The following is a 9,823-nucleotide window of genomic DNA, read 5'->3' as shown; positions in this document are numbered from 1 at the left end:
CATTGGGCTCTTCACCGTGACGGTTCCCTGCCCATCAGCCGAGTTTGCCAGTGGAAATCCCACCACAGAGTTAAAGCTCTTTGCTTTTGTCCCCACTGCTGCTGCTTCTCTACCTAATGGCTCAGGAAACACCAGTGTTGGCACATGATTTCCAGTAGGTTTTTGAGCCATGGGGGTGGGATGGGGCAGCCATTCACGTGGGCAACTTCTGGTGGGACATGCCAGTGGAGGTTCGCAGGCTCGAGCTTTCAACAGAATGACGTTTTTCAGCTTGTCTTCATCAGTATTGTGTGACACACAGACGGGCTTTCAGACAGGCGTCTGAGCAAACTTCCTCTTCTCCTGGACTTGGCAGGATGAGAACATAGACCCTCCCCTGTGCATGGGAAAAAGGGTTTGGTTGCAACTCACCTTTACGAAGGGGATCCTTTTTTAACTGAACTTCCCTTGCATCTAGCGTGTGTCACTACAAGAGGCTGCAGCGGCAGTTCTCACGCAGCGTGTGGAGCTCGAGGCTTGGAGCTCCACGTACATGTGCGGTGAGGGTGGATGGGGGTTCCCCAGCAAACTGAGCACGGTTGGTCTGTTAGTATAAAATTATGGCAGCTGTTGGAGCGTCAGTGCGTGCCAGGGTACAAATTCCTCTGAAGTAGATGTAAAGAACGGAAAACACCTAAAGAATGAAAACTGCCCAAAGAATGAAAAACACCCAAATGTCAATATTATCTACAGTGTGCATAGCCAGTGAGTGTTGTTCGCCAAACAAGTCAGCCGACGGTGACGTCCTGTTTCTCACGTTGGGTGTGTTCGTGCAGAGTCTTCAGTTTGTACCTTGTGTTGTTTTCATTTCATGCATTAAGCTCTTCTCTGCTTTCGGTGCTGTCAGCTTCGCTTCAGGGGCTACTGTACTGGGTTTGGCCCGTAGGAATGATTCACTAGCACTAAAACTATTTGGCTACTGAAATTTTTGGGTGTGGACCATAACCGAAGTACTTTTTTTGGCCCTTTCTGCCATCTAGTGCCCATCTCCGTTCGTGCATTTAGACTCGGGAGACCACCGGTCTCAATTCCATACCCTCAACTAAGCCTAGAGGCCGCAGTCAGCAGCCTGGGGAAGGGACCTGGTTTTTCAGAAACAGTGAGCAACTGTCGCTGTGTCCAGGGGTAGAATGTGGTTTCCAAAATTGTGGCCACAAGGATTTGTGTAATTGTGTAATTTAACTGTAATTGGCAGGCCTTACAGTTAAAGTTGGATTGGTTCTTACATGGTGTGATTAAAATGTGAGCCCACTCCTAGGGGAATGTAACAGATCAACAAAAGGCTTAAAATAACTTGTCTGAATAGTGTGCTCCTTGGCGTTCTGGTCTTCCACTTTGCTCTCCTGAGCCCAAACTCCGCTTCCTTGTCAGCAACAAGTGGAGGTGGCAAAACAAAGTTTTTATGCAGTAATGTCACCTGTAAGTTTTATTTGCCTGCCCTGGCAAAAGAACAACCAAGAGAAAACAGTAACAAGAGAACTGTGATATTTTCCCCAACGCACTCACACAGTCCTTTCGTCTCAGCTCACACTAAGCTGCAGGCCCGTCTGCCTTTCCACAGTGGTCTAGACTACCTTCCTGTTTGATGAGAGAGGGTACTGACATCTTCATGTTGGATGCTTGTTCTTGCACACGGGATCTGGGAAGAGGGAAATAAATTCTGCAACATAACCCTGCCCTCTCCTGCCAGGCTGTTGAGGAGTGCTTTTTCTCTCATCAGGCTGCAACAAATATCCCTTCTAATGACTCTCTTACTTCAACCTTTCCAGCATGGATGGAGAACCAGGCATGCCTTGCAAAACCAGGAGCACTTACGTCTGCTTTTCGGGGAGTGGGACAAGTGTCAAGAGTCATGAAGTTCTGCTATGCTCTCTGCTGAAGTCCTTACTGTTTTTCTTTAGATACAGTTCACCCTTCTTGTGCTAGGTGCCCTCTCTTCAAGATGGGTCAGGAGGGAAATAACCTAGTAGGTGGCCTAGAGGAGGCAAAACATATCCAATTTATCCATTTGTCTTTGTGCGTGTCAGAGGCTAGGCCTGTACGTCTTCCTTGTCCAGTCATCTACCAGCACACACACTTCAGATAGTCACCCACTCCTGCAATTGTATTACCACATCTGGGGGCTGTTTCTCCATCCCTAACTCCTCCATTTCACCTTGTTTCATTTGCTTTGTATCAGGCCCACCAGTATCGTCACGACTAGCGCGATGCTCTGTGTAGGTGTAAGGCAGATTAATATGGCAAAGCACAACACTGACTATGGTGTGAAAGGGTTAGCCATGTATGCCATGTGGAATATTACAGCAGCAACACTTCGTTAAGCATACAACTACTAGCGACATAATCAATCATGGATACATCTCATTGTGCTCTCGCAACGTTCTCTGGGGGGCATTTACAAGCTGTTCTCCCCCTCCACCAAAGCGGGTAGGCTGGAGGCAAAGGTACCTCAGCTGGAGGAAACCAGTAGGAACCTAGTAGCTTGGTCTAGTGCAATGGAGTCTATGAAGAGTATTGTCCAGTATTTCCTGCTGGGCAGAAAGGAGAGATTGGGACATTACTAAATATAAATAGCAGGGCGCTCTGTCACATTAAATACTTTACATGTTCACACCCTTGGCTGTACACAGCATGCAGGATGTTGGGGGCTTTTTTATTTTCCCCATGACCATGCCTTCCCCAAGTGAAACCGTGTACCTTGCTTTTGTAGAGCTGAGAGTCCTGATGCACATGGTTACAGATCACATATACTGGATAAAGAGGGAATATTATACATAGTGGGAAAGAGGAATATTATACATAAATGTAAAAGCAGAGTATAGTGGAATTGCCTAGTGCCTCCCATAGTCAGCTGAGTTGCAGTCTGGCAGGAAAAGCTTACGGAGGCAAGGCAGCATGCAGACTTCTGCCAAAGCCCCACCAGAGGCGATCTTCACTTGTCCTTCTTAGGTGTCCTGGTTTTGATAAAGCGAATGCAAATTCAGTCCAAGGCTCCCCAGACATAGTCCTTCCTCTGGAGGCACAAGTGTTACCCTGCAGGCACTAACAGTAAGGGGTGGTGGGGCTGTGTCACAGGAGTGTGTCTTTGTTGTCTTTCCCGTTCAGAAGCAAGAGGTGAGCAAGTTCCTCTTGGGGGCTGGTGTGGTCTTCACGATCTTCTTTCGTTAGGAATGTACCGTGTTCTCTGTGACAGAGCCACCTCCAGCCCCTATAAAATTTCGGGAGTTAGCTGATGGCAGGGAAGGCTCTGCCTCAGGGCTTGGTACCTCTTCTTTGGTGTTTCCCACCACCGACTCCTGCGAGCTGGTCTCCGGGCTGGAAGCTGCCTGGAAGCCAGGCTCAGCACTGAGGGGTTCGCTGTTCTGCAGGGGAAGCAGGGCCCGGTGCCGCATCAGGCTGTCGTCACTGTTCTGGGCCTCCAGGGAGTTCCTGCGCTTGGCGTTCCTGTTGGCCATGGCGTTCTTCTGCGGTTCCTCGAAGCTCAGCGACAGGGTGACCGTGCCGCTCCCGAAGCTGACTTTTTGCTTGCACCCACGCTGCTGCTGGCGCTGCCGCTCAGCGGAGGCTGGTAGAGGAAAAGGGTCCTCGTGGTTGCTCTTGCTGCTGATGGAGGAGGAAGGGGTGGAGCCGGTGGAGCCCCCCAGGCTGTTGGAGCGCTTGCGTGACACATTGCTCCGTCTCAGCGTGGCCCTGGCGGCCACCTTGAAAGCGTGGGCGGCTGTGCTGCAGCGCACTTCCTCGATGGTGTTGCGGGAGGGCTTGAAGAGGATGATGTAGACTTTGTTGAAGAAGATGCAGGCCAGGAGCCCAAAGCTGGCAGCCAGTATTGCAATCACCTCCACGGCAGAGACGAACTTGCCGTATGTGCTGGCGTAAGCAGGGATGAAGGAGATCCACACGATGAAGAATATCAGCATGCTGAAGGTGATGAACTTGGCCTCGTTAAAATTCTCAGGCAGCTTTCGAGACTTGAAGGCAAAGAAGAAGCAGATGGCTGCCAGGAGGCAGGTGTAGCCAATGAGGAAGCCAAGGGCCATCAGGGAGCCTTCATGGCAGGTGATGAAGATAATCTCATCCTCCAGTTCATGGTTTCGGTAACTGGATGGCGGGGCTGTGTAGAGCCAAATCACACAGATGACAATCTGCACAAACGTGCACAAGAAGACCAGGAGGAACTGGAGGTTGAGGCCCCACCACTTTCGGTGGAGGCTCGTGGGGATCTTTGCCTCAAAGACAAGCAGGACACGGTTGGTTTTCACCAGGATGCAGGAGATGCAGAGGACAAAGCTGATGCCGAAAGCTGGCTGCCGCAGACGGCAAGTCCAGTTCTGGGGCTCGCCAATGAAGAACAACGAGCTGGAGAAGCAGCAGAGCAAGGAGAAGAGGAGGAGGTAGGACAGCTCCCGGTTTGTGGCCTTGACGATGGGTGTGTTACGAAATTTGGTGAAGACTCCCAGGACAAAAGAAGTCAGGAAAATTCCCAGCACAGCAAAGAGAGTCAGAGCAATCCCAAAGGGCTCGGTCCAGGACAGAAACTCTATCTGCTTGGGGATGCAGGATGTGTGGTTCTCATTGGACCAGTAATCCTCAGGGCACTTGTCACAGGCACTTGCATCTGAAAAAGAAGTGACAAGGAGAGGGAAGGTTTGTCAGAATGAGAGGCTGAAATGTGGGATGACACATATGGCAGCTACGCACCGGCCTTCATCTTAAATACATGGGGTGTTCCCTTCAGGTGTCTGCAGATTCCCAGAATCATATGTTGGTGTCTCAGAGTGTTTTACGTTGAAACAACCAGCCTCACATGGGCTATATAGCAAAACACAAAGCATGCTTAGTTCCAGCTTAAAAAAAAGTCCTGCCGCTGCATTCGTATTTCTGGAATCCGTTTCTTGGCAAAACTTTGCAAACTTTGATTGCTGTCAGCTGTTACACAGGCTCTGTTCCTCTCTCTTTCTTGTTCCTTCATTTTTATCATCTACTTCTGTCTGTCTTCATACCTCTCACACTTTTATCATCATTTGAAACATCCTGCCTGTCTCTATTACAGAGAAAATTAAAAACGTGCTTGCCTCCTTAAGTGCTTTGAGAGCCTATTTCATATTCCATGGAGGCGAGTCTTAAAAGTGTTTAAATTACTCTTCCCTGAAGACAGGCAATGCCCTTGACTCCCAGCACACTCTCATTTCATGTTGGAACATCAGCAGAAGATGTGTCTTAATGATATCACTCTCCCCACACCCAGCAAAGCATCCCGCTGATACTTGCAAAGGGAAAATTGATGCCTCCATCTCCTTCCTCTACATGAAACTAGTTGTGCCTACTGAGATGGCAATGTATGTCTCCAATGGCTGCCATGATCAACAGGCAAGGACCTGCTGCTTCTGCTCTTCTTTGACCCAAATGGGTCTTGTGCTCCAGTGGGGTGGGTCATGACTCCTTTGATGGTAGTGGAAAGGGGTTGAGAGCAGTGAGCTGGAAGGCACAACCTACCTCAGCCTTCAGGATCCCAGTGGGATAGCAATGGGCTGCAGTGAGTTCTGGGAACAATCATTCAGAAAACCCCTTTAGCAGCAACCTCCCTCTGAGCTTTGCACCTAAGCACAGACAGAGACTCAGAGCATAGCTTCCAGAGCAGAGCTTGATGCTAATGAGAAAGCCAAGATTTCAAGCTCTCTCATTCTGGAGGGGTGGTTGGAGGGACCATCCGTGGCCTGATAATATACTGCTTTCCTAATGACTTGTTGCCTCTCCTAAGCTGTTCATGTGAAAGACTTGCTCTTGATGCAAAAGCTCAGTGAGAAGCTCCCATCACCACATGTCATTTCATTTCCATCCATTCAGCCAATCATTTTTATTTTTCTTGTGCCTTTTACCTGCAGGCCTATTGCAAACTGCAGGCAAGGCAGAGCTAACTTCACATACCAGGGAATTCAACTGCCTCTACCAGAGACAGTGGCAGCTATTTAGCACTGCATCCCAAAGATGGGCTTTCACTGTTGCCTTGAGCTGACTTAGAGACCATGCTGCCACTGAAGGGAGTAAACCAGATCTCCCTCCTCCCCCAAGGTCATGCAGCTTCTCATTCTAGCTGGAAACTCAACCTGACAAGAGTTTGTTTTCAGGAGGACCAGAGACCTGATCCAACTTGCTCTATGGTCACACAAGTACCTGCACCACTCCCAGACAAAGGGTGGGAGCAAACAGCTGGGAGAGGACATGACAGATTGTCTCCTTTGGTAGTATCACTGTCTCAGCTGGTTGAGACTGATTGTAAAACTGCTCTCTACACCTACAAAACTGGCAAGCGCAGGAAGTAAAGAGCATTACTGTCAGCTGAAATAGCAGCAGGAAACTGTGGAGTCAGAAGGCAGTCACCCCCCCAGCCCCACAAATTTCACCAGCACACTAGTGCCACCTCACAAAATCCTGTGAAAAACACCAGAAGACCCCTATTACACATGACCAGAATTGCTTCTATTTAATTTGAAAATGCTACTCCTAAGCATCCTGTAGTACTATATATGTTTGTGCTAAAAAATCATTGCTGTCTGGTAGGGATGCAAATTAGATTATCCCAAAGGAGAACAATTGTTCAGTCTTGCACGCAGCTTACTGCAGTTTTCATCTCGGGCAAGGTCTGCAGCATGTGCTGGGACTAGTGCTGCCGGAGAGGGTGTGAGGGGATCCTGAGGTCTCTGTGGTGTGGAGGGAACTGCTGTTCTGAAAGGATTCACTTGCCTTCCTTACCCCGGGGATGCCCAACACTGAGGGAGCACTAATGGTGTTGGAAATTCAGATTTTTTCAACCAGCTCTAAAACTAAGGTTACCTTTTCCCTCCACTGCAGAACCTGAGTGGCTCAATCCAAGCTCCCACTGAAACCAATGACAAAGATGTCCATGGGTCTTTGATAGGACCCAGAGATTCTGGTCTCTTGCAGTGCCAGTGCTCAATAGAAGCTGTGGTTGGTGACCCCGTAAAAGGAAATATCCCTTTCTGCTTGTGAAGTCAGGGATGGAATGGACTTTATTTCTTTGTAAAGCATGAAATAAAGCCCTGACAACATGAGGAAAAGCAGAGAGGTAACTACAGAATTTAGGATTAGGGTAGGGTGTGTCTCCTTCCTCTAGGCTTTTGGAGGAAGAAAAGCTATTGCTACAGTGCAATGGAATTTGCTTGTGGCTGCCTGAGAGGCTTCCTATATGCAAGTCCTTTTTCAAGTTCTCTGTCTTAATTTTCCTAATGCGGAGCAGAAGGGACAAGCAGACTTAGCAGAAGACAGGACCTGAGGACCACAGGACTCGAATCCCATAAGCTTTTCAGAAGAAGTCCCCCCAGACTTTCTGTGAAGCCCCCCCAGCAAAGCAGCCTCCGGGTCAGCACTGTAGGGAAGCGATTTCAGCACAACTGCAGGTGATGCCCAGAGGGCTCGCATGGTCCTCTGCAAACCCCAGAGCAGCTCTGGGGGTATTACCTGTTTCATCACTGTACTCCCCGTCAGGGCAGTCCACGCACTCGAAGCAGCAGGTGGGCTCTCCCTCGATAATGCCCTTCCTCGTGCCTGGGAGGCAGTCCCTGCTGCAGTTAGAGAAAGGTACCTGCAAGAAAAGAGCCCGAGGAGGGTTAATGGTGGCAGTGGCCCACATGCAGCCTTTCTACAGCAGGACCTTGGGCTTCCTTCAAGGGTGTTACTGCTTGATTAGCATGCTGCATGGAGAGCCTCAGAGGCTCACCTCTTCCCTCCGAAGAGCAGACAGATTTTGCACAATAGTCCTTCCGCAACCCACTGCAGTGATATTTGTTTGAAAGAACACATCAAGGGATGGTAGGGAAGATCAGCAGATCTTTGTAATCTCTATTGTATTGTAAGCACTGACAACTGGTATGTGACCCATGATACACATACCAGAAAAGAGTTGTCAGATGGTTAAAAGAAAAGACAATCAATCTCTACTGGCAGGAATTTGAGTCAGCCTTGCAGATGATGGGCTCTGACTGCTGATCCCCAGTCCCATGTATTTCATATTGACTGCTTACGATTTATGGGAATTAAAACAGCTTCTTGAAACCCGCTTCCTCCTGTTCTTCTGAAGACCCTCTCCAACCCAGAAACAAAAAAGGTAAATTAATTAAACAAGAGGAGTTTTCATATGAAAGAAAGAAACACCCTGGTTTTAGAACACTGAGCATCAAAAGATGCAAATCAGCAGCTATATGTAGATGCAAAGGCTTCCAGACTTCTGCTGCTACAAATGATGAGCTGCGTCACCTGGTGGCTGTGCATTTATGGTGTGTGTGAGCCCACCTGGGCATGGTCATATCCTGGGAGCCAGTGGTTGCATGGTGCATGCTCATCACATGCCCAATGCACATTGGCAACAAGGAGTTCAGCAAAATCAGTGGAAGCCTGGGCCTTTTTTACACAGAAGCACAACCTGGGGTTGACCTCACCTTTTCCCAGCTAAATTAAGGAAAGGGAGCTGACACAGACCATGGCTTTCTCAGCTCGGGGAAGTTAAACCCACAATTTCCCCTGCCAGCAAAGTACAATGATCTGTACATACTTAAGGGCTGCTCCGGTTGGAAGCCTCCATTCACCTTTTTGGAAGTTTGCTGCTAGTTTGCCCAAGCGCTGCTAACCTGCTGATCTCCAGGAACCTCCTGTGTGGGTGCACTTAGGCAGTGAGTCCGGGGTATGGTTTGGAAATTTCCTGTGGGCAGGCATTGACCTCAGCCACAGGGTAAGCAAGCCCTCAGTAGTGGCAACTCCTATGTGGAGATGCCCATTTTGTGGCAGGTGAGAGCGGGGGCCGTTGCTTATTACTCTGAAGTATAGCTGCAGCACTGTTTGGGAACACTGTTTCTAAACTGTTAATCAGGATTGCATAATTAATTGGACAGACACCTATCCAGGGCAAATCCCTGCAGCTCGCCACTTGAAGTACTCTTTACTTAGTTAGTACCTATTGCTATGAATACAGTGTGCTGTTAATACCTATTCCTTGGGACAGGCTTTCGGCAGGTAGTGCATCCACCAGGAGGACTTTGTCAGTCTAGACTGTCTTTCCCTAGGCTGCCACTCATGATTTTGAACAGGGCTGAATCCAAGGCCTGACTGAAGTCATGCACTGGTTCCCCATTGTCTACTAAACTGACTGAGCTTCCAAGGAGGAAAGTTAAATTGGTTTGACATGATTTCATCTTGACAAATCCATGTTGGTTTATTATCCTCTAAGTGTTTATAAACTGTTCAATAATTTTTTTTATCAAGTCTTTTAGGTTACTGAAGCTCAGCTCCACTGTGTGTAATTTCCTTGGCTCTCCTATATCTGCTTCTAAAATCAGGTATTACGATTACCCTCCTCTAATCCTTTGAGACATCACCCATCCTCCACATTTCTCAAAGACAAATTGCTAATACTTTTGAGATTGCTTTGGCTGCCTTCTTAAGTATTCTGTGGGGAATTTCATCAAGTTCTGCCAAAATGAATCTATCTATCTTACCTACTTTTTAAGTTGTTCTATTGCAAGTCTGGCCAATGCTGAAGTTCCTGTGTTAAAATTAACTACGTTTAATCTTTTTTTGAGGATGGCGGGCACAGAAGGCTTCAGAGAGTGAAGTACTGGCTACTCTCTTTGAGCAGAGCATTTTATCTGGAAGAAATGCAAACTCTATAAACTGGAAAAAAAGCTGCAGCAGACATAGAGATCACAAACCCCTCTGCTGGCACACAATTTACATGCTCTGGCATGACAGTCGTCAACATCCAGTCGCGTTTTTA

The 9,823-nt window shown here is 48.2% G+C and overlaps 1 protein-coding gene across 1 annotated transcript in view; it reads right to left on the bottom strand.

Moving 5' to 3' along the window:
* Positions 1 to 2,514: 2,514 nt before the first annotated feature.
* The window catches only part of CASR (calcium-sensing receptor), a 40,962-nt gene continuing 33,653 nt past the window's right edge, over positions 2,515 to 9,823 (bottom strand). Inside the window, exons 5-6 of the mRNA XM_010567518.1 lie at positions 7,516 to 7,639; positions 2,515 to 4,654 (exon numbers count right to left, since the gene is read on the bottom strand). Of these exons, the coding sequence (XP_010565820.1) occupies positions 3,204 to 4,654; positions 7,516 to 7,639 (1,575 nt within the window). The 3' untranslated portion in view covers positions 2,515 to 3,203. The remainder of the gene's footprint in view (positions 4,655 to 7,515; positions 7,640 to 9,823) is intronic.

Source organism: Haliaeetus leucocephalus, unplaced genomic scaffold (genome assembly GCF_000737465.1).
Source record: "Haliaeetus leucocephalus isolate CR32 unplaced genomic scaffold, Haliaeetus_leucocephalus-4.0 Scaffold228, whole genome shotgun sequence".
Lineage (NCBI taxonomy): Eukaryota > Metazoa > Chordata > Aves > Accipitriformes > Accipitridae > Haliaeetus > Haliaeetus leucocephalus.
The sequence above is the reverse complement of the archived record's forward strand: the minus strand, read 5'-3'. Positions and strand labels throughout refer to the sequence as shown.